Source organism: Diabrotica undecimpunctata, chromosome 3 (assembly GCF_040954645.1).
Source record: "Diabrotica undecimpunctata isolate CICGRU chromosome 3, icDiaUnde3, whole genome shotgun sequence".
Lineage (NCBI taxonomy): Eukaryota > Metazoa > Arthropoda > Insecta > Coleoptera > Chrysomelidae > Diabrotica > Diabrotica undecimpunctata.
This window is the reverse complement of record NC_092805.1, coordinates 158,974,550-159,000,568: the sequence shown is the minus strand read 5'-3', so window position 1 is coordinate 159,000,568 and position 26,019 is coordinate 158,974,550. Positions and strand designations below refer to the sequence as shown.

General features: G+C 33.0%; 1 protein-coding gene across 1 annotated transcript in view; it reads left to right on the top strand.

The window, feature by feature from the left end:
* Positions 1 to 26,019, top strand: part of LOC140436264 (leukocyte surface antigen CD53-like) — a 41,771-nt gene that overhangs the window by 14,166 nt on the left and 1,586 nt on the right. The window contains exons 2-4 of the mRNA XM_072524965.1: positions 10,236 to 10,433; positions 11,316 to 11,492; positions 19,796 to 19,972. Of these exons, the coding sequence (XP_072381066.1) occupies positions 10,236 to 10,433; positions 11,316 to 11,492; positions 19,796 to 19,972 (552 nt within the window). The remainder of the gene's footprint in view (positions 1 to 10,235; positions 10,434 to 11,315; positions 11,493 to 19,795; positions 19,973 to 26,019) is intronic.

Sequence of the window (26,019 nt, the reverse complement as noted above, 5' to 3'; positions counted from 1 at the left end):
ATATTCCACTCATAGGTGTTGGTCTAGACTGTTTTGACTGTCCAGGTTTGGGTGCCCATACATTTGACTGGTTTTGGGTCCTGAGTGCTGGAGGGTTTGAATTTTGTCTAAATTGATCGAAGTTTTGTTGCCGATGTGGTTGCTGAAACTGATTCTGCGGATAGAATTGTCTCATTGGTTGCTGCCATCGTGGAGGTGCAAAATTTGTCTGTTGGTACAATGGTTTCTGGATTTGTACAGGAATCTGCTGTCTCTGAGATCGGCGTTCTTGATAATTTTCGCTTCTTCCTGATGTTGAAGATTGACTTATTTGATTTTTTTGAAGATATCGAACATTATTTTCTTCCTGTACGTATTGTATTGCCGTGGCTAAACTTCCTGGTCTCATTGCTCTGATAACAGAGCCCATTGGTTCTCGTAGGCCTGCTAAGAATGTTGTAAGAGCTTGTTGACGGAAAAATTCTTGTTTGCTCCTTTTAATATCGGCATTTATGGTATGTAATTCTAGGTAATTATTAATACAGCTTAAAAGTCCCATGATTTTTTCGTAAAAATGCATAATAGATTCTGTTGAGCCTTGTCTTAAATTTACTAGATCCCTTGTAAGCGAATTTTCGTCTCTCTGGTCTCCGAAATTTTGAATTAATGCGTTTTTTATTTCGTCCCAACTTTCGCATCCATATACAGATATAACTTCCTTGGCTCTACCTGTTAATTTACTGATAATACCATGAAGCAAAAATTTGTTTTGAATACTAGCTGCATTAAGTCTGTCATAATAATGGTTTAGAAGTATTGTAGAAACTTTAATAAATTCATGTAATTCATTTGGATTTCCGTCAAAATTTGGAAGAATGCATAAATTTTTAACGTCAAATTGTGGAACTGCCATATTTTAAAAATTTTCAATATAATATATAGTCAATAGTCAAATTGGTATAGTAATTTTCAATAATCAATATATAAATATATAAATCTTAATCTACTTTATTTTCTATCTATTAATCTCTATGTTTATTAATATATAGTATTTATTAAGCTATTCAATTTTGTCTAAATCTGACTCTAAAGTCAATCTAAGGACTTAGAGGAGATATTTTTAAATTACTTTAATCTTTGTGTTAATTTATTCAAATCTTTGTTTAATTTATCTTCTAATCTAGCTCTGATTCAATCTAAGGACTCAGAGGAGATATTTTTAAATTACTTTAATCTTTGTGTTACTTTATTCAAATCTTTGTTTAATTTATCTTCTAATCTAGCTCTGATTCAATCTAAGGACTCAGAGGAGTCTGATTTATTAAAAATTCTTTCAAAATCTAATCTTCTTAATTCTAAGTAATAATAAAATCGCTTACAGGATAAAGACGATGCCGATGTGCATTCCTTTGCTCCTGAAGGCTTCTTCTAACTTCTAATTCTCTAATTCCCTCGGGTGAACTCGCAGACGGTTTCCCTGGGGCTGGTTCTTGGAACAGTGGACAAACACTTAAAAGTGACGAGGATCTATAAAGACTCTTCCACTTCCGTACTGACTCTGCGCCAATTATGAATGTTCTTGGGAAAAATACTTTTTTAAAAACTGAACTTCACAATTAAAACTTTTATTTCGACTGACAAAGATTTTAGTAACAACAATAATAATTTAAATCAGACTGAAAAAAATTGATTTTAACATGGTGTTTTTATAATTTATTAATTGCTGATCTTGCTGTTCAATACGTCGCAATTTAGTCCAGAATGTTCAAGCGGTAGCCCCGTGTTGGAATCCACGTGGTGGAACTTACTGGATGGTAGCGGTCATTGTACTGTAACTCGCGTTATCGAGATTTGGAACATCAGAATAGACTATCATAACCGACCAAGAATAGACTATCTTAACCGGCTTACTCACGGCCAACATTTAAAAGAAATTATCTTAAAGAAGATATCTATTATAATGCAATAACTTTACCCCTAAATTCCAATTATGAGGTCGTAAAATGGTTATGTCTTATTAACGGTAAAGAGAGCATACACGCAGACTTAAATAACAACGGACTAAGACTGATAAATTTTGCTATAATTAAGGATATGGTAATAGGTGGGACATAATGGCAGTGGTCAAGATGGGTTTGATACATTGCTAGGATATCAGACAATAAGAAGAGGAAGAGATTGACATTATCAAACCCAGAAAGTATAAAAAGTAGAGGACGATCGCTTAGAAGATGGAAAATGTAGAAGATGCAGAGAAGTTGCTAGGAATCGACAGAAGTGGCGAGTTATCTACGAGCGGGCTAAGATCCACAAATGATTGTCGAGCCAGTTATTATGATGATGAAGATAGTTATATCTCATATCTCCCCTTAAGAATCAATTTTAATATTTACAATGGATTTTGGTGCAGCGCTAACAAAAAAGAACATTTTAAAAAGAAAATGTAAATAAATATAAACTAGTGCGTTGAATTGTGTCAATATTTTTACCATATTAACTCTGAAAATAGTGAATGTTTGCCTTATTAGCAGGTATGATCTCATTATTTGTAAAAGGTTTTTATTTTGTTGACATTACAAATAACGCATTGTATAAAAAACTAATTAAGTGGGTTCGTATTTAGTTTTAAACCATTTATATCGAAATTATCTAGTCCACTGTTAATATTTAAATACTAGAGTTCAAAATGATTACAAAAAATATATGGATTATACGAGGCACAATTAAAATAAATATTTTTTACATAATAAAATGCCAATAGGACTTGCTTCAAAAATAATGTAAATCATTTTCAACGCACATAGCCCAGTCTGGTTATACAAAAATCAACGATTTCACGGCAAAATGTTTCGCAGATATCTGAAGCTTTTAAGACATAGGTGGGGGTTACTAGACGACGAATAGATAAAAAGATACTCCTATTTTTACTTTGCGTTTTTTTTAAACAATAATTTATGGTCAGAATTTGATTTTTTATCTATAAGTTTTTTCCCTTATAATTTAAATAAACAATATTTATACCATTTTTTTATATCAAGAATATCTTTATTTTCCCGTTTTTTCAATTAAAATTAATAAATAATTTACGGAGATATTTGTAAAAAATCAGTTTTTTTGCACTAATTTATAAATTTAATTAATTTTTTTATTACCAAAGTAAAATTTAAATTTGTGCTAAATTTCCCCCCGATCGGTCAAATAGTTTAAAAGTTATTCAATTTGTTTATCCCTGGGACTAATTATTTAAACCATTGAACTTGCCCTATGAATGATGCTAGACACATTTAGCAAATTTCATAGGATTCTTTAAGACTGATACTATCTTAGAAGTTAAATGAATATTGAGTTTTCATCGAAATTATTTACAAAATAGACGTTTGAAAAAGGGGTATGTTTTTTACTTATAAACAATTGTAATAACTTCTATATTTTTCAAGCTATAGACTTGTACGTACAACCATTGGATAGCTGGTAAAAAACTCACATTTAACAAAAAAAAATAAACCTTCTATGAATAATAGGAACGAAGTTAGCGACAATGTTTTTGTTAATTATATCTCCATTGTTTATAAACATTAAGAAGTAAAATTTGCACAAATTTTGAATGAAAACCTAAACTTTATATTGAATTTTATAGCTATAAAATTCATCCAATTTTTCGAAACTTAAAACCTTTCGAAACGAAGTTACTTTCGAAAGATCGACATAGGAAAGTGGAGGGGAAACTGTTTTAGCTCCTCGCTGCAAAATTTAATATTATGGTTACGGATTTACCATTTAAAAGCTTCAACAGTTCTGTAGGAATTTCATCAAGTCCATTTGCTTTTCCATTTTTAGCGTTTCCTATTGCGTATTCTACTTCTTCTTTCAATATGTCTGGCCCAGTTGCATTGATTATTATCTGAGTTAAGTTGTTTCTATCGTCTTTAAATAATTCATTCAGGTATTCTGTCCATCTTTTTATTTTATTCTCTAGATCTACAATAAGATTTCCATCTTTGTCTTTAAGTTTACCTATTTGGCATTTCTTTATGCTTCCTGTTATCTCTTTTACTTTTTTGTGGCTTCTTTTATTCTCTTTTTTATGTGTTTATTTATTTCTTTGTATTTGTCTGGGTAATTCTTCATCTTTCTTCTTTGTTCCATCAAGTCTAGTATATCTTGTGTCATCCACCCCTTATTCTTTGTTGTTGTTTTTGTAAGATGTTTCTTTCCTGTTGTTTGTATAGCTTTATGAACTTAAATTTTGGTTAACGTTGTTTGTATCGTTAATTTGTTGCTGCACTGAACGGAGGTTTTCATTTATTTCTTCTCCTGTTTCTTGTCGTATATTTTTGTTTCAAAGTTTATTTAAAGCTAATGCCTTTCTGTGTGGTCTTCTAATCTTTTTTGGTCTCGCCTCTATCACAGTAACTACCGGGTTATGATCTGAGCCCATATCAGCTCCTGGGTACGTCTTAGTACATTTAACAGCATTATGATACCTCCTTGCTATCATAATGTAGTCTATTTGATTTCTCACTATTTTTTCTTTGGTATGTTGTGGAGATGTCCATGTATATAACCGTCGAGGAGGTAATTTGAAAAAGGTATTTGTTATTACGAAGTCTTCACTTTGGCAAAATTGAATCAATCGATCTGCTCTGTCATTTCTGTTTCCAAGCCCATATTTTCCTACTTGTCCCTCCTACCTTATCTTGACCCATCTTGGCATTAAGATCGCTCATTAATATGTTAATGTATGGAAAGACTGACTTAATAAGTGAAGACAAACAACCTGCAACAAAAAGGTTCAGACCTGACAGTGAAGTAATAAATGAACCAAATTTTAACTTTTAAACCAATGTATGTAAAGAAAATAAAAAAAGTAAATTTCAATAAACATTGCAAAATTTAATAAGGCAAGTGATAAAAAAATCGACTTATCAAAGCAGTAAGGCAGATTAGATTAATATTGTATATCATATTTGTAAGAAAAATAGAATACAAATCAATATTGTTAATTATAAAAATACAAACAATTATAATTAATATAAGGAATATAATAATATAATGTGTACAAAATTACCTGCAATTTAATTTATAAAATATATAAGTATTATTACATCATTGATATAAAATGAAAAAACATATGTTGATTTTCCGGGATTTTCCGAGATTTATGGGGGGTTAAAATTATGTCATCATTATTAATACTGCGACAGACTATTCGAGCAAATAAAAAAAAGTAAGTATTTAGGGTGAATTTCAAATGGACTCAATTTTTACGAGTTTTCCCATATTTTCCGGCCAGTGAAAACTATGTAGTTATTCATATTTCGACGAGCTACCCCAGAATAAAAAAAGAGGCCTGCTTGAAAATCTAAAAAAAAGTTTAGATTTTCGATTCAAAATTTGTGCTAATTTTACTTCTTAATGTTTATAAACAATGGAGTTATGATTTTTTTAAAAATAGTCACTAACTTCGTTCCTGTTGGTCATAGAAGGTTTTTTATTTTTTAATGTGAGCTTTTTTGCCAGCTATCCAATGGTTGTACGTACAAGTCTGTAGCTTGAAAAATATAGAAGTTATTACAATTGTTTATAAGTAAAAAACATACCCCTTTTTCAAACGTTTATTTTGTAAATAATTTCAATGAAAACTCAATATGCATTTAACTTCTGAGATAGTCTAAGCCTTAAAGAATCCTATGAAATTTGCTGAATGTGTCTAGCATCATGCATAGGGCAAGCTCAATAGTTTAAATAATTAGCCTCAGGGATAAACAAATTAAATAACTTATAAAATAATTGACTGATCGGGGGAAAATTTTGCACAAATCTAAAATATGGTAATTCCTTGATGTTTAAATGTATTAATACCATTTTATTTTGTTAATAAAAAATTAATAAAATTTATAAATTAGTGCAAAAAAACTGCTTTTTTGCAAATATCTCTGTAAATTATTTATCAATTTTAATTAAAAAAACGGGAAAATAAAGAGATTCTTGACATAAAAAAATGACATAAATATTGTTTATTTAAAATATAAGGGAAAAAATTTATAGACAAAAAATCAAATTGTGACCATAAATTATTGCTTAAAAAAAAACGCAAGGTAAAACTAGGAGTATCTTTTCATCTATTCATCATCTAGTATCCCCCACCTATGTCTTAAAAGCTTCAGATATCTGCGAAACATTTTTTGACCTTTTTTTTAACCAGACTGGGCTAACAGTTTAAACACGTGAACCATTGAGTAATTACCTTCGCCAATTTTTTATGCAGTTCTTAAAATTTTCCGTCTGCTAAGTTAATGTCATAAATACATTACCTACACACAAATTTTATGTGTAGGTGCAATAGACTTTGAATAATATGAACTCAGGTAATTTGTAAACACAAGTAAATTATTTCGCGGTCAAGAAAGTCATATTTTTCAACTAGATACTATATACAGTGTGATCAACTATTGTGATAAAATCCCTTAATTATGTTATTGTAGGAGATACCAAAAAAAGTTATTTAACACAAATAGGAGGCAGCTGTAAGTTTCATATTTTAAAATTAGTTACAAATATACAGGTTCGTTCATAACACTGTACCGTATCAAAGATATATTTTTTTAATGACCACCGTGTGTTTTATTTTAAATTTAAAATCCCCTCCATTTCTCGTTACAAGAGTATAAAGCAGCTGTCTTGTGTTTGGGTTTAAAAAGCTGTAACGAAATTTCAATGACAGTGACAAACCAACGTCCAACGTCCTGTATAATTAAAAGGGTAAAAAGTAATTGTCAACATTCATAAAAATGATTGGCTTTGCTAATACTCTCTAAATATATTACACAGTAGCTCAAAATACAAATTCATTATTATTTTTATATGTTAGGTTATGTTCACTAAGGGTTATTAGTGAACAGTAAGATACATAATATTACGTAATAATACTTTTACAATTTTACAATACAATTTGCTATACAATTTAGTTGTTTTGACATAATTTAATAAAGATGTTATTGAAAAACCAACTATAAACTTAAGTTGAAGATATTAAATTACCGCCACCCTTAAAACATGCCAGATGTCCGACTCCTTCTTCACATTCAGATAGCTTCCGCTTTCTAAAAAAATCCCTTAAAACTTCCGCCTCCTCGCCCACAGAATCTCCATCACATAACTCAAAGAAGAAAGTTGTTCAGTAATTTCTCTCGTACAGAAAAACTTCAGTTTAGTTTTTTCTCTCTTTCTCTCTGTTTTTCTCACACATGTCGTATAATTTTACAGGAAATTCTTTATCATATGGCATGTTAATAATATCAATATTTTCAATCACAAACTGTAATTCTTGCAGCGAAAATATGCAAACAGTATGAAGACTCTGATATGAAAACCAATTAGCAAAACTAAGAACAATGGTTCTCATACCAAAATACCTACCTTAAGTTTTCTATGTCTTAAAATCGTTTTTCATGTATGTTAAATTCAAACGAACGAGACCAAAGATACGACATAATGCCCGTTTGGCAATGCCTTCGTGTTTAATTTTTCCATGTTTTTGCATTTTTCATCCCCTCTTCTTTCATTTGACACCTCCTACGTTAAAATCGGACCAATGAGAACGAAGATATGCCCCGTTGTCCTATTCCCCTTATGTAACAATATGTTTAATATGCCATGTTTAATATGAGCGGGAATCGACACGCCGGTTCTGGCTCACGTTGATCGGGAATCGGCATACGATCAGTTGAGCGGGAATCGGCATTGTATGATCCCCGTTGAGTAAGAATCGGCTCTGTTTATCTACTGCAAAGTATTTACCTCACAAGAGGCAAAATAAAGAATCAGCAACCTACAACCAGTAAAATCCTATAAGCCAACTCGACAGGTCGTCACAAGAGTTTGTCGCCCAACAGGAAATTCGTGGATGAACACCCGCTTTTCCTTTAGCTACTGAGCACTCGACACTGAGGTGAAGTAAAGAATTTATAAAGCCAGTGTAATACCAATTATGACATATGCCTTAGAAACAAGACCCGACACAGCCACAATACAAATGCTACTGGAAATGGCAGAGATGAGAGTACTGAGAACAATTACAAAAAAACGTTAAGAGATCGAAAGAGAAGTGAAGAAAATAGAAGGAAATGTAACATACAGTGTATAAACGAAGGGACACTTAATAGAAAAAAATTATAGAATAACCACATAAGCCGAATGGGGGAGACCCGTGTCGTCAAAATAGCAAGAGAAAAGTCACCAATCGGCAGAAGTATAGGACGACTGCGCAAAAGATGAAGTGACAACCTTCCATAGAGGTATTAATCCGTCAATGAACAAGCAGAATTGCTTATAAAGAGGAAGAAGAAGAAGATAAAGACTTTCAGTTCCTTAGTTAAAGACATGTTTGTGTGTGAGTGGAGTCTGTCCTATTCGAAGTGGTTGATGATGACTTAACAGCGCAACCCGTGGGAATGAGAAGACGGGGTAGACCAAAGCTGAGGTGGATGGACGAGATGCCGAGAAGATCGGAGTCGGCAACTGGAAAATGCAAGCGAGGGACAGAATAGAATGGCGTAGAAAGCTTGAGAAGGTCGAGGCCCTCTAAGGGCTGTAGCACCAAGATGATGATGATGAAGATGATGATGATGACTTTTCTTTACTTGGTAAGGTGAGTGTGGTTCGACGACCTACGCAATCTTTGAGTTTAGTGACAGTGTGATCCCAAGTAATATCTGAGATCATTTTTAATAGGTTAATTCTGGATTGGAAAGAACTTTGCAGATTGGTTATGCGGCTCTCCCTTTTTGAGTTAATAGAAAGTCCTAAGAAATTTATTTCTTCTGTCTGTTCCAGGATAACTTCGTTTAATGTTAGTTGACAATTAGGCTAATTTTTTGTTTTGCTAAGTAACGTGTCTTTTCACCAGTGTATATAAAACCCGTGTTTTGAGACCAGCTTTCAATTTTGTGTAAGGCAGTTTGCAATACATGTGATCCCAAAGTTATATTGTTTATTTTTGGATAAATTACCAAATCCTCTGCATATAGGCTAGCAAATACAGGTAGCTTTATTTACCTTATAATACAATTTCTTGCAATTAGAAAAAGTAGATCCTTGTGGATTACCGTTTTAAAATACTCGTCTAAAGGATGTAAATCTATTTTTAATAAAGGAAATTATTGCACTTAAACATTCTACTCGCGAAGTGGTTTTATTATAAGATGTCTACAAGTTGTATCAAAAGCTTTTCTTATGTCAAAAACACGGTAATAAGTTTTGATTGTACAGAAAAGATTCATGTATGCTGACTCAAGTTATTATATTGTCTGCTGTGGATCTGCCCTACAAAATCCATTTGTCTGATGCTTATTAGGTTATTGTTTTCAAGATGCACTTAAGACGATAATTAAGAACTTGTTCCAAAAGTTTGCAGGTACAGCACGCGAGTAATATTGGGCGATAGGAGTTTGGATCGCCTTTTGGTTTATTATATTTACGGATTGGAATTATAGTTGCCTGGGACAATAGATTAGGAAAGTCATGGTTAATAAAAATATTGTAAAAATATCAACTAACATTAGTTTTGCATCCAGAGGAGCATTTCGCAAGAAAAGAGGGTGAATGTCATCAGTACCTCGATTTTTTTACAATTAAACGAAAATTCTAATTTCTGAAGACTTACAGGTTTGTTTATTGGATTGTCGCTCTCAGGAATTTGTATATTTGAAGACTCCATTAGTTTTTTGTGTTCTCGAAAAGATATGCCATAATTGGAATCACTAGAATTGAATTTATATAATATATATTATATTTGCTAGTATTTCTGGAATATCTTCCTTGTTTAAATGCATTTAAAATGCTGTTAAATATGATAAAGTATCTATACCTCGGAGGTATTTTGTCCCTTTTATTCCGCGGACTTTATTTCATATATTGCATAAGAGAGTGAAAGGAGTTATTGAAGACACTTACTATTTCTAACTTTCTCGTTTTCATTCTTTACTAATTACCTGCTTTAAGTTTGGAGATTTTTAAACATTACCATGATTAAAGTTAGTTTTATGTTTCTTGAAAACGTTGAAAGCTTGTTTAAAAGCAGTGAATGCTTGTGCAATTTCGTTATTCCACTAAATTATAGGACAATTGTGCCATGAATTTAGAACAAACAAACAAACTTTCTGTTGTGATGATAAATTCAGAAGAAATGATAAAAGTTTTATTTTTATAGAATTTAAGAGCAATTTACCTGTCAATTTATAGTAAAATTTTTGCAGCTAGTTGGAATTTCGTTGATCTCTCTTGGAATAATATATAAAATAAATCTTGAAGAACTAGCTAATGCCATACCAAAAGAATATGGAGATTTATCGGTGATACCTGTTTTAACAATTCCATTAGGCACTGTTTTAATAATACTTGCAGTATTTGGCTGTTATGGATGTTTGACGGAAAGAATGAGATATGTTATATTGGTAAGTATAAAATTGCTATAAGTTTAAGACTTTAATAAGAATGTTTCTGGTCACTATTCACTCGCCTTCTTTTTCAATTCGCTTGTTCATCTCCTTTCGTGCTTATTTATTTTTTTTTCTTGTATTTTATACATCTTACCAAATGTATAGTGATATTGAATGTTGATTTTCTTAAATAGTTCCTATTGCACTCTTTTTAAACCGGTTGTTTCATCTTTCTTCAGTTTTACGGAGATTATTAGTGGTTCCGTATTATCAAAGTAATCATATTGTAAAACGAGATAAATATATTTGTAAATACTGTGGTGTTGGATACTCTCCCAACCGATTCTTCATGTTGCAGTTTCCAAAAACTACAGATTGTACTTTTGTATTTTATTAAATAACCTAACAATTACAAAGTTAACCCAGATCGGATTGGACAAAGTGGCGTTACTACAAATGTACGGTGTCAGCAATGACTAACTCATTGTTGTTTTCTATTTATATTGTTACAAACATGCCTTCGGCGTGGCCCATGTAACGGTTGCATCTCGAAAGCGCCGATAACTTTCCATAGATGTATCGTATATCCATACCTACTTATGTTGTAGAAAAGAGACAATTCACAACCTAGAAATTTCTTTTCCCACTCTGACGTCGTCAGTCTGATTAAAATATAGATGAGTTATTATTCTGATATCTTTGATATCTAAATTCTTATCTCTAAGCAGTTGTAAGAAGTGATTATGGCGGACCTTACTAAAGACCGTGTTGTCATCGTAACCCCACGGATGATATCTTTCCTCTCACAATTTACCCACAAATTATTATGCTTATTTCATCAACCGTTTTTGTTCTAACTTATGTCATTTTTTAAATTTTGTAAATTTTTTGTTTCAGTATATTGCAACATTGTTGGTGATTTTTGTACTGCAGCAGACTTTGGGAATAAATGCCTTCTGCAAATTAAAAAACGATACTGTTTTTCGAAGTCGACTAGATAATACACTATTAGACATATTTGAGCACAATGACCATGATAGCAACAAAGCCGTAACCGATCTTATACAGCATAGAGTAAGTATTTTTTAAACCTTTATAGCAATTTTCAACGTACTCGGTAAGTATATTTATAGAGTTAATAATTAAACTGCCAGAATAACTTCTTTTACTGTTTGCTATAACTGTTGAAATAAATGCTTCCAATCCCTTAAAAAAGCTTAGAAATTCAGATAATGTGAAAAATATAAAGAAAAACTAAAAACAATTTATCAGAACACTAAAAAAAAAAAAAAGAAAACTATAATGAAAGATTAAATGAGACCAATACCGAAATAATAGAAATTAACCTTCAAAATATCAATGACCAAAGAGATGAAGAAGTTTCCCCAATTCCGAAGATTACGTATACAACTAACAAACTCTTCTTATTCTTATATTATGCTTTAACCTGCTGTTGTCCGATCTTGAATCTATAGTCGTATTTGTGGCGTTGATTGCCAGCTACCTCACCAACTTTAAAGCGTCTCTCTGATAGTCTGATACCTTCTCTCTCTCTCTTTCTGTCCTATTAGAGAGAGCCCCGGCCTCCTCCAAACTATGCCTCCAACCTTGCCGGTCCCGCGCCGATTTTCTCCACGTCTCACGGTTCTCACGTCTAGCAAATTTTGCGCGTCCGCTGACACTTTATTCTCCCACCTTCTCCGTGTCCTTTTTTTTTGATTTTGTGCCCTGCATTGTACTATCTGGGTTATTTTTGGCAATCTTTCAGTATCCATTCTCACTACACGACCAGCCCATCGAAGTCTCTGAAGTTTAAAGAATTCTGAGATCGGTGCCTCTTTGAACAGTTGGTTAAGTTTATGCTTATACCTAGATCTTCATACTCCGTTTTCGTTAATAGGTCCAAATATCCTTTTCGTTCGAAAACTTCCAGCTTTCGTTTTGTGCCTTCTGTATAACAAACTATTAGTCTGATAATAGTTTTGTAGACCCTGATTTTCGATCTCCGTGTGTGTTTTTGGAGCGGAACACAAGGGCGAGTGAAAAGTAAGCTTTGTCTCCCTTTACTATTCTTCTTTAAAATTTTGGCCCTGCTGTTCCATCCGTGTTTAATGCAACTTCCAGAGATGGGAAACTTTCTACAGTTTCAATATCGTCCTCTCATTCAACTGCGCGTCTGTTTCCTCTAGCTCTTGCATGTATCTTATAAATATTTATTTCTAGCCCGGCCTCTTCTGCTCCTGTTTTTAATTGTGATATATTTCTACCTCATCTTCTGTTCTGCGAGACATAATGCTAATATCGTCGGCATAGACGGCAATCTGTACTGTATTGATTTATTTGTTAGAAGATTACCTCTTTCTATATTCTGTCTTATTATATATTCGAGAGTTATGCCCGAGGCTAGTTTTTCATGCTAGGATAGCAATCTAGCGCATTTAAACTAGCAAGCTAGTATTACTAGCTTTATGTATACAGAACTAGCTTCGTGTGTAAGCCAGTAAACTAGTGAGAAAAACAGTAAGACAGTGTCTTAAGCTAGGATAGTTTAATAGCATGAAGTTCTATTTTGTTAAGCTACTTGCGCTCCCCTCTACTGGCTTTACTATCCTGGCTTGTGTACCACCCTCTTCTGACCGGCGAAGCTAGTGTTTTCGAACGGCAAGTGCGTAGTGTCGACCTGTCTTATTTTTTCAAACAGATAACCACGTGCCTCTACAACTAATATGTCAAAATTAGGTTTGTACAAATGTATCGTAAGGAAGAATGTCTGTGGAACACCACTATTCCATCATATAAAGACAAGTCTATTCGTGATTCAGAAATTATTAGAACTGTCTAGAGATGTCTATCAAAGACATAAAAATGAAGATAACAATTTACGAGCAACTTACTGTCAGGAACTGTCAAAAATTAAAAAATCAACCAGGTCTTGAGCAGATTCTAAGGACGAGTATAAGTCAAAATTAAACTGGTTCGATGAAATGCACAGTTTTATTATATTTATACCAATGAAAAGGAAAACAACGGTATCAGTAAGATTGCAGTATTTATTTATAGTATGTTTTTTCTGTAGCCCTCACATAAATAAACAGTAAAGAAATAATTTTTAATTGCCAAGGCACCGCACCATCATTGTTAAAGTAGGTTTTAAAAGTCTCTCTTCTCGCCATTGCTGACATCGAAGAATGATTACTCCCTTGTTGACATAAGCCCTCAAGTCCTGCAGTTTCTATTCTCCAAGAGTCATGGGAGACTCCTGTAGCTAATGCCGGATGAAAGAAAATTTAAAGTGATCTCCAATTTTACTATTGCAGGTAAAGCCTTTCTCATCACAGTATGCTGTCGTTGATGTGTGTATTTTTGGCATCACAAGACTCAACAGAGTATCAAACACATCTGGCATCATTCGTAAAATACTGATACACTCTTTTAAGTCTTCATTGCGAAGTTCCTCTAAAACCACTGCGGATAATCCACGTTCATTCCTTTTTAAAATCCATGGTCTTGTCCAAACACGTTTTTCCAACAAATCTTCTGTTAATTCATCCAATGCAATTTGACACAGTTTCCGAAGTGATTGTTTCAGTCGGACATTGTTTTTTTTTTAGAAATATTTACCATTTTTAGAGGATTTGTTGCTCTATTGATCTCGCACTAGCTACTGGCTGAACATTTCCTAGCCACATGTAAACCGGTCTAGCATTTGCCAAGCCAGGACAGTAACTTAGGCTAGGATACTGGGATATCTAGCTTGCTATCCTAGCTTGAAAAACTAGCCTCGTGTAATCCGGGCATTAGGTTGAATAATGTCGGTGCGAGCCCGTCTCCTTTCTTTAATCCTTTCACTATTAAAACGTTCTTAGTGAGCTCATTTTGCACTCTGACAGTTGCTGTTGACCGTTATTGATTTTAATAGTCGGATGTATTTTTAGTGAATGTTAAAGCTATTTAATATTTGATATAACTTTTGTTTATTGAGTCTGTTAAAAGTAGGCTTGTTTGAAATCTATGAATATGTTGTGGATGTCAATGTCGTATTCCCACGACTAAGATCAGATACCTTAAATGATCTTAAATCTCTTGCTATTCGAACTAGTCTCCCACTAGGATCCGTGAATCATGCTGATTAATTCCGTCTTTTCCTTCTTGGCTATCGTAATGTCCATAATCTTAAGGCTCTGGTTTCTTAACGTTTTCTGATTCTGCTGTATATGCTCTAGTTTTTATTGCATATATTGTTATTGGTTTTACACATAATTTGTATATACGTACTTTCCTATTCCATCTCCTATACATATCCTTTCAGGTGAAATCTTAGACATCCTCATATGTAAGCTGCTTTTTTGCTTGTTTTCTTACACTCCCTTTAAGATTTTGGGTTGCTGGATATTTCTGCTACCATCTACTCGATCTCAAGACTTGTTCTTAAGACATATAGATATGTTCATATCGTATATCTCGCAGAATATATACAAGCATAATTTTGGTGGAAAATTTATTATAACAATAATCAAGCGAAACCGTCTGCAGTGAGTAGCCCGGGTCCGAAATCGAACATGATAAAAACATTTAACAGTGCAGCCAGTGGAAATAAGAGGACGAGGCAGATCAAAGCTCTGGTAGATAGACGGGATAAGACAAGATCCTGAGAAGATCGATGTTGCCAACCGGAAAATCCACCAAGGGACAGAGCAGAATTGCACAGAAAACTTGAGAAGGTCAAGACCTTTTAAGGTCTGTAGCACTGTGATGATGATGATGATGATATCTCATCTGATGTTTTGAATATTTGTACGATTCGCTGTAGGTTATCTTGGTTCGTAAGGAAAAATCTGCTAAAGAAAAAAATCATTTTTTTGTATCCACCGAGTGAATGATTACAATAAAAATCAAACGTTTATTAAAAAAAGTTGACCCATCAAACCTAAAATAATTTTTTATGAGACATAATTTGGAGTCACTCGTCATAAATAGTGTGAATAACGTTTTATTTAAAATCTGAAGGTATATAAAATACTAAAAAGCTAGGGGCTAGATTTCATTATGAGATAAGTGCGAAATGTAAACTTGACAATAGGATTAAATTAAATAAAAAAAAAACGAGACATGAAACATTACTTTATTCTTTTATTTATATAAGTACCCAGTGTCGGAAGGTGATAATTTTGTTTAGGGTGCAGCTGATTCGAGAATACTAGAAGATAAATGGGTACTTACCAATAACCTACTTCGTAAAATGAAACTCAATACTTCTGTATTTTTCGAAGGTGAACCTTTTTATCACCCTTTGTTGAAATCAGACATTTCTCCAACTAATGATTTTTCAATCATTGGAAATGTATTGCAGAAAATATAAATGTCTTCTAAATATAGTTCCTTTCTATAATGTTCATAATTTTTTCTTTAAAACAACTTTGCACCAGTGAGATGATATTTAAAAAAAAACGATCCTTAATTTGAAATAAAATATTGTCACTCAGATAGTTTCTCTCTCAGATAAATTTAAATTTTCCTCATTTCATATATTTCGAAAAGAGTTTAGATACTGCTTGTCGTTTCCATGGCAACCGAATGTCTTTATCGAACGTTATGAAATCAGTCCCAAATACGGTGCTGACGCTTAACACTAATGTAATTCTTGTATTAGTCTTGTATTAGTCTTGTATTAGTCAATATTCATCCCACTACCAAAAAAGCCAAACCCACAACACTGCAATGAGTTCGACCTACTATTAGAACGTTTGCAAGAAGTCGGTTTAGATGGAAAAGACATCAAATTCTTAAAAAACTTGTACTGGAACCAAAACGCCAGAGATCGAAGATTCCACATCCGCAGAAGTAGAAATTAGGAGGGGAGTTAGACAAGGATGTGTTCTGTCGCCTCTGCTGTTTAATCTTTACTCCGAGTTTCTATTTAAAGAAGTATTGGAGGATTCCAAGGATGGAGTCAAGGTGAATGGCGTAAATATCAACAGTATCAGATACGCCGATGATACAGTGTTAATTGCGGATTCCGACGTAGGCCTACAACGACTCATCGACAAGACCAACTCGACCTGTGAGCAATTTGGTATGAAAATAAACATAAAAAAAACCAAAGTGATACCTAGGCCACGTACTGAGAAATAATAAGTACCAATATGCCCAACTTATAGTGAAAGGAAAAATCGAGGGAAAGAGAGGCCTAGGAAGGAAAAGACTATCGTGGCTCAGAAACATCCGACAATGGACAGGGCTAAATTTTGAACAGCTAATAAGAACAGCTGAAGATAGAGAATATTTTAAAATTGTAGTAGCCAACCTCCATTGAGGAGAGGGCACTTTAAGAAGAAGGATTCTTGTAAGATTTAGTTCGAGGAGATGAATGACTATATTTTAATGAAATAAAGTTTCAACAGAAAAGTCAACGATGTTTTAACAGAAAAAAAGTGAATATGAAATACAATTAAATGTTTGTACATCATTTTCTAGGGAGGGCTGCGCCCCCTATCACTCCTCTCCAACCGTCACTGCCAAGACTCTATTTTATGTGCCAAGTTGATATATGTTATTTTTTATGTACTTTAGATTTTGATAAGATTTATCAATTTTTATTTTAAAAAAGCATTAGTACTACAATTAGTTTATTCACATAAACACATATTTCGAAATATCACATTATTTTTATTAAGATAAAAATTTTTATTATGAATTTAAAGAAATTATAAAAATATTATATGAGATATGTTAAAATATCATTTTGTATCAAAATGTAATGTAGCAAAATACTGGCCGACTTTGGTTCTTGGAATTATTAGAGGATAATCCCTCCATCCCTCCTTGTGGAGTATTGGGCGCTTATGCGTTTCTTGGCCAAAAGTGTAAGATTGCTGACTGGTCGGGTCAGCGCAATGGTTGGCTATAGAACGTAATCATTCAAACAAAATACATAATTTTCGTCCTCTCAAGGAAGATGTAATGTTTTTTATACAAGCAGAAGGGTCATATTACAAGTAACCGTCCAGTCCATACCTTAACTTAGCAGTCCATGTCAGTTGAGACAGCTTCAACGTGTCACTTCCTACCATGGGTATTATACTAAACTTAAATGGAAAGACCAATAAGAGACTAAAAAGAAACGAAAACATATGCAACTATAGGGACAGATCTAAATAAACATGTTAAAGATGTAAAAAACTCAACAAAATATGTAATGCGCTTTTTATTTATTATATATTTGTGGCTAACCCACATTTACTTACGATGTAATGCGCTATCTAAGAAAATATACAGTACAGTCGCGTTAATCCGAACGGAATCGGGGAAACAGGTTGTTCGGATGGTCGCATCGTTCGGATTACCTATGACTTTTTTTATTGGGAGAAGAAAAACTGCAAACACAATTAAAATGACTGAAACTGTATAATAAAATATTATATTATACAAATATATACAATATATTTAATAAATACATATTATCTATATACATTTCAATAGGGAGCAGTATTTTTTCTGGACGCCAGTCTCGACGTGCTGATCAAACGCTCTTCCTCTTATACGCCTCAGCATCATGATCTCCTCGCTGCTGTTAAGGTTGTCTTCCGGCCAACTGATGGCCGTTTTCAGGGCTTTAACAGCTTCAGCAGCAGACATTTTTGAAGCAAGTGGTTCATCATCGACATCCTCCTTTTCCGTTTTCTTTATTTTAAATGGCCCTTACAATTTCATTACCCATGAGCATTTTTTGGGTCTCAATTTCTTTGTCACAGCCACCAGATGCCCATTCTTCAACCTCAGATTCAGTAATTATTGTCGGGTTGTCTTGATCTGGCTGTGTGCTAAGTGGGCTTAAAATGATATCTTTTTCGTTGGATGAAAAGTCGTAAACAGCCACTAAGTTTGGGCTCAAGTTTTTCCAAGAAAGTTGAATCAAACGTTGTACAATGGATGACCAACAAGTTGCCAAATTGAAAACGACGTCCTTGAGATTAACTTTCTTCAAAGCAACTACCAGATCCGTTTCACTTTGCTCGACAGAAGGGGAAAACGGGAAATGTAACAATAAGAAGAAATATTTAAAATAGATAACTTACCCAATAATAGGCGTTTTAATTCGACAAACAGAGACCATAACTGTAAACGTTGGAGACTTGAAGTCGAAGCCCAAATAAGTACATTTTTTTAGTTGACTATAGTCATAATTACATTCAATAAAGATTGAATTTACCAGGATAAAATTGGCAAAGAAGATATTGACGATTAACGAAACTTTCGAAATTTTGCAAAGCAGTCATCAAAATAGTGTCAGAATAAATAAGGAAAGATTGAATGTATACGGGATGTTTCACGAAATTAGGAAAATAAAAAATATCAAGATTGGACCCTGAAAACACAATAGCCTCACTCAGAAGCTGCAAAATACACGTCAGATATATCCTTATTATAAACGTCAGATATATCCTTAGAAAACAAAATCATAATCATCCTGTGGGTAACAATCCTACTTTCTATATTATCAATAGTTCTGTAGTTCTGTATTGCAACTGCATCATAGTCATTTCTCGTATTTTAGTTTTCACCGTTTTCTATCTCACCAGTCATATTCTGTAGTTCCTTTTGGTCATAGCTTGTCTGATACCCCGTTACCGAATCTTTCTTGGGCGTCGTTTCCCTCTTCTCTGCACTGGTAACCTCTCCATCACTTTCTTTGGTCAGCTGTGCCATACGTCTTTCATATTCGTACCATTTCAAACTCTTTGCTTCAGTAGTGTCAATTATTGTTGTCTCAATACCCAATTTTTTTTCGTATTTTATCGTTTCTTATTTTTTCGTAAACTGTTAGTGAAAACAACGTCTATAAAATCGTGTTTCCACTGACAGTAGCTTTTTTTAATATTCTGTCATTTGCCAGACCTCAGTGAAAATAAGTTCCCATGTTTTCGACCATGCTCTTGTATATTCCAATTTTTGTATCTTATCTAATTTATGTGTTCCAGTTTAGTTGTTTTGTCACCGACGAAAACTTGGGGTTTGCACCTGTCAAATCAACCTGTGATCAATAATCGAGTGCAAATTCCAACTTTAGGACCTTAATCAATTTTTTACATGACTTTATAACTATAGTTGGGTAATACCTCACTGTACCGTTTTTTGTCCACATCCATTTATTTTGTGATTTTCATTTTTTATGTTTGTATAAATGACACAGTATTCTGTATCGCAATTTTAATTATTATTGTGCCAATGAGCAATGAGAAGTCGAGACATTTTAATTTAAATTAATAAATAAAATTTGCACTTTTAGTAGTAAATAAATAAATTTCATCACAGAACATTGTGTAGAATATAGTTATCTCACCACCTAAAATGGGAATTTAATTTTTTATATGTTTCAGCTAAAATGCTGCGGATTTAATGGATCTGAATACTGGAATAACAGAATACCAAAAAGTTGCCACAAGACAGATTCTTCTGACATTTTTGATGTGCCTTGCAACGATGAATTGTTTAAGTATATCAAGCATTGTCAACGAGTATTGGGAGTATCAATTACATTGCTGTCCATGGCAGAGGTAAATTAACGGCAAATTATTAATCTAGCGGTCGCTTGAAAATAAATAAAATTTGTTTTTAAAATATTTTAGTGACATTTCAATGAATGATTGGTACTATAATAATCAGGAAACAAAAAATTCTGCTAATGAAGAGTAATATTTAAAGTAAAAAATACTAATATTAACATTAAGCTATTGTCAAGAATAAACTGAAATTATTCATCTACATTATAATCATAAAAACAGTCACCACACAGTCCATGCGAATGTTCTAGACAGATAAATCCGTTACAAATTTCACACCTAAACCTAGTTTTACGGTTTTTTTTTATTTCGCAATCTTTGCATCTTCCATAGGTTTTATTTTGATTTAGTGGATCAGCTTGAACGTTGACGCCAATAATAATTTCTTTTAACCTCAATCGAAGAGCTCCTGGGAGGTTGTCTTGGTGGGCTCTTCGTAAAAGGTGTTCGTGGACTAATTCATATCCCAGCAGTTCCAGCTATACATGCCGCTTTATAGATGACCGATTATTGATTTTATATATAATATAAGAGTTAATTGCAGGTTGGTTCATCAGTTTAAAAAATAAGACCAAAGGCCAACGTACGTCGAGTTGATCTTGCACAATTATATGCCCAGACATCCGATCAACAGTATCTATCCCCCCTTTCACGAGTCTTATTATAATCCACAATAATTTCTGGTTTACCTGTCTTTTTATCGATATTGTCATCGCGATGCATTGTGGATAATAATACTACATTTTTGTTCTTACGTGATACGTTGGAAACCAGAGTAGTTTCCTTGAAACTACGTGATTTGTGTTTTATTGTTTCATATAGTTCCAAGAATGTTAAGTTTGAATTGAAGTGGACCAGTTTTATCCTGGTACAATACCAAAATATTGTTTTTAAGCAAAACAAGAAAAAGCAGTTCATGTTAGAAAATTGATAGAAAACCATTATGATTTAAATTGGAAGTGCATTGAAGAATTAAGCTATAATAAACACGTTTCAGAACGAGACAATTGAACCGGTAAAAATCAGATTGGTGATGGCTCATTCCGTTTAGTTTGAGAGTGAAGTAAGTCAATTGTTCACTCACTGGCCACTGGGAGCAGCACATCATTGTCATCCTACACTAAACTGCCAATGTGTTTAGAATGAGAGTGGTGTAAGTCAGATGATGAATTTGTTTACATGCAAGGTTATATTGCTCAGTGATCAGTGAGTGTTATTTTGTGTTATATGTATTATTACATATTATTGGTGGTATATAAACAAACATATTTGATATTCTGTCACAGTAATTTGTTTTTAAATTGAAGAAAATCTTGTTTTATAACTGAAATGTGAGAAAAGTATCCTTGTTGACATTTTGAGGTTAGGCCTGTGTTTAGAACCAACTTTTACAACAATACCGTTATTTCAAGTGAAAATGCATTTTTATAAAACAAAAGAAATTTAAATAACCTAAAACATGAGTAGGCCTATACTGAAAACCTATAACAGGTTACATTTACCAAGTGAATCAGACTCTATTGAATCAACCGATGATGTTGATAGGGATCCAGATTACAATGAAGATAACAGGCTTACTCCTTTTGAACAAAGACTCAACCTTTTAGGAAGAAGAAACAGATTAATTTCTACTACATCCGAATCAGATAATCAGTCAGATGAAAATAATGAGTTTATCGGTCCCCAAGCTAAAGTAAAAACTAGAGAAAGGCTCAGGAAGCCAGAATGTCATAAGAAAAGCATTGGTAAGAAACAGAGGAATTCTGGTGAGAGGTATGTGAATGTAAGTGATCAAGTAATAGCAAATAAAACATTTTCAGACACCCCATGTTATTGTAAAATGGCGTGTCATAAGAAGGTAATAACCGAAGAACGACAATCTATATTTTAAGCGGCAAAATACTTATATTTGCGGACTGATTAAAAGAACTCAAATCAAGCAAAGAAGGCCCCGTAAAGAGGGTGGTATTTTAGGGGGTGGGGCAAACAAATACTACTTAAAAACAAATCAAGGTATATCTTTTTTCAAAGTATTTCTTTTTATCAAAGTATTTTCTCACTACTTTTTGTGTGTCAGATGGTCGTGTTACACGAGCTCTAAAAAAACTATGTGAAGGTAAATTACCTGGAGAAGACCTCAGAGGTATAAAAGGATGCCCAGCAAGGAAAATCCCTGAGGATATAGAATATGTCTGCAAACATATCAAGTCATTTCCCTCTTACCAGTGTCACTATACCAGGAAGAAAAATGAACACCGTAGGTACCTTAGTGATAATTTAAATATTAGAAAAATGTATTCATTGTACGAGAAAAAGTGTCAGGAAAAGCAGAAATCACCGGTTAAGGAGCATTTTTATCGATATGTTTTCAACACTAAATTTAACCTTCACTTCTACATTCCAAAAAAAGACACTTGCAAAAAATGTGACATATTTAAAATAAAAATAAGCAATCCTGAATTGAGTAGGGATGAATTATCTCAACTTAACACTGACCATGAACTCCACTTACGGAAAGCTGAGCTAGCAAGGGAATGTATCACTACTGATGCGAAAAACGCGAAAAGAAACCAGAACAGTTATGTATGTAGTGTTGATCTACAGAAAGCTTTGCCGTTTCTAGTGTTATCTGTTTCAGATGCCTATTATAAGCGAAATATGTACTGCTATAACTTTGGAGTGCATGACTTCGACACAAAAGCTGGCGTATTTTATTTCTGGGATGAAACTCTCGCTTCCAGAAGCTCTTAAGTCAGTTTTATTCTGTATTATAAAGCATCTTAAACTAAATGCTCCAAACAAGAAACATGTTATAATTTACAGCGATACTTGTACTGGTCAAAACCGAAACATTAAAATGGCTTTAGCACTAACAAGATTTCTACAAAGCGATGCAACAGACATCGAAGTAATCGATCAGAAGTTTTTAGTTTCTGGACATTCATTCCTATCGAATGATGCAGATTTTGGTTCTGTAGAACTAGCTGCAAAGGGAAAGACAATCTATCTACCAAGTGACTGGAAAGTAATCATGACTACCTGCCGGAGAAAAAAGAAATTTATTGTTTGTGAGATGATCAATGATGAATTCTTTTCAACAAGCACACTGAAAAGAAACATTGAAAATAGCAAAAAAATTCAAAGAAAATGTCAGTAAACTGGCTAAAAATGCAGTGGGTAAGGTATGAAAAGTCTAAACCCTACTACATTCAGTATAAAGAGACAATTCAAGACATGGCACAGTTCAACACCATAGATATCACTCCAATAGGACGTAGAATCGTAGATCGTAGAATTGATCACTTTTCAAGTAAAGATATTTTAGAAATACTTAATCTGTTGACAAAGTGTAAGAGTAAATTTTTTAAACTATTTCTATAAACTGTATTAACTTGTAAAAGTCAATTTTTAAGCAGTACAGTTTAATCTTTAACAAGATAAGTCAGTTATTTTATTCAATCCCTACTTGTATCTAGGATGGTAGTGGTGTAAGTCATTTAAGCCCTTTTTATTTTTTTATGGTAAACAATAGGTATATAAAACCTATATTAATAAAATAAGTAACAATTTGTGATAACAAAAAAGCAATTTTTTTGTTTTAAACTATAAGGGGATTTTTTTGTACAGCGTCTCACAAACACTTAAAAATCTCAAATTGATTAAAAACTGACTTACACCACTCTGATTCTCACCAGCTCAATATTGGAAAACATCCACCTGCAGACAAATTCATAAATAATTAGTTAGGAATGTGGACCAGTTTTATTCTGGTATAATACCAAAATATTGCTTCTAAGGGCCGGTTCTACAATGTAGGTATAAAATACAGTATAGTTATTCTTGGTTTAACTTATACCTCGAGTTATTCGAAGTATAACTGATTGCGCGTTCTACAATGTTTGAGCGACGACAGTATACATATCGAGAGTAAATAGCCTTGTAGTTCTAATGAATGACAGAGTCCCTAATTTTCCTGACAATTGACAGGGGCATAATATCTACCTAAAATATAATTTATTGTTATAATTGTTTGGCTTTATTTTGTTAATATTATTTTGTTCTCATTCTTCTATTAAAATTCTATATTATAATGGAAAAAAAGCGTTGCAACAACTTTACCGCAAATAAAATTGATGTGTTGGTGAGTTTAGTGGAGAAATTTAAAGAAATTGTAGGTAAGTAAATTATAAAATTCTGTTTTTGAATATTCAGATTTATTTATTATTACATTCTAGAATGCAAGAAAACGGATACCATAACAAACAACGGGAAAGAAGCAGAGTGGAGAAAAATAGAAATACAATTTAATTCTATTTGTGGGACAGGTAGAACTGCCAAAATGTTAAGAAGCAAATGGGACTCCTTAAAGAAGTCAATAAAAAAGGAATATGCAGATTATAAACAACAATTATATAACACAGGTGGTGGACCAAAAAGAGATTTAGGGCTTAACAATGCTAGTAATCGCATATTAGCTATAATTGGCGTTGGGGCAACAGGAACAATATCACAGTTTGATTCTGATTTTGGTATGCAAAATATGTTACATTATTTTTTATTTTGTAGATACAGAAATTATTGTTCAAGAGGAAAATGTTATTCCTGAGGCTGAGGAAACTCTTGAAATTATTAATATTCAAATTGATAAAGAATTTGATGATTGTGAGATTGATGACTCAAATGTAAATCCAATAGAACTGGTAGGTATTTATTATCACTACTTCTGGTTTGTTTGTAATGTAATGTATTGCATTTACAGGCAAGCTGTAGTTGGAACTCTTGGACCCCACAACAGATTAGGCAGCCCATTAGCAAAGCATTAAAAGTTTTAAATGTTGTTGGTAAGTGATTTTGTTAAAGCACGTAATAAGCATATTTTTTTCTATTTTATTTCTAGCTGAAAAGTGTAATGAATTAAGTAAGGAAAACATAGTTCCTGAAGAAAAAGAACCTGTCAACCCTGCTGATACACCAAAAGGTAATTTTTTTCTATATTTCAAAATCAGTAATATTAAACATGTAATATTTTAGGTTTTGCTAATCCCGAAAAGAGGAAAAGGTTCTATAAGAAGGAATCAATTCCTTCAAAAATAAAGAAACAGCAGAACTGTGATTTATATGAAGAATTGGCAAAAAAAAAAGATTGAATATATAGATTTCCAAATAAATTTGCTAAAAGGAGAAGCTGAAAAAAAAGAAAAACGTCTTGCTGAAGCACGCTTTAGAAACCAAGATGCTAAAAGAAGAAGCTGAAAAAAAAAGAAAAACGTCTTGCTGAAAAGCATGCTTTAGAAATCAAGATATTACAGGCTGAACTACAAAACAAAAAGAACATTTGAATTCTTTGATGTAAATAGAATATTAAATTTTTTAAGTACAAAGCTTTGTTTTTTACCTATTTTTTTTTAAATAAATTAAATTAAAACTATTTTCATCATGTGTTATATTTTATTTTGAGTTATAAATTAGCAAAATGTTTTAAAATGAGAGAAGCCCTCATTCTGTTTTGTTCCCGCATAATGCCTTGGTTTCTATCAAGTGGTAAATGTACTTCTGCTGCTTCAAAATGAAATTCATTTGGTGGCTCTTCTTCATGTTCTTCTATCGCAATATTGTGTAGAATGGCAGTTGCGACTATTATCGCCTGTGAATGTTCCAATGACACTCGCATACCAATTAAGAGAATAGGAAACCTACGTTTCCACACCCCATACGATCTTTCCACACAATTTCTTGTTCGTATGTGTGATTCATTGAAAAGTGTTTCAGCAGGAGTAATAGGTTGCTCTAAGGGAGTGAGTAAAACATTATTGTTAGCATACCCACTGTCCCCTAAAATAACACTCGTTCCAAATTCTCTATTCTCCAACCTTCCTCTTATTCTACTGTTATTATAAATTACCTGATCATGGGACGAACCAGGTCACCGTGCAACAACATCCATTATCTTTAAATTTGCATCACATATTGTTTGTACATTCCATGAGAAATATCCCTTCCGATTTCTATATCTTTCTGCTTCATTTCCACCTGGAGACATA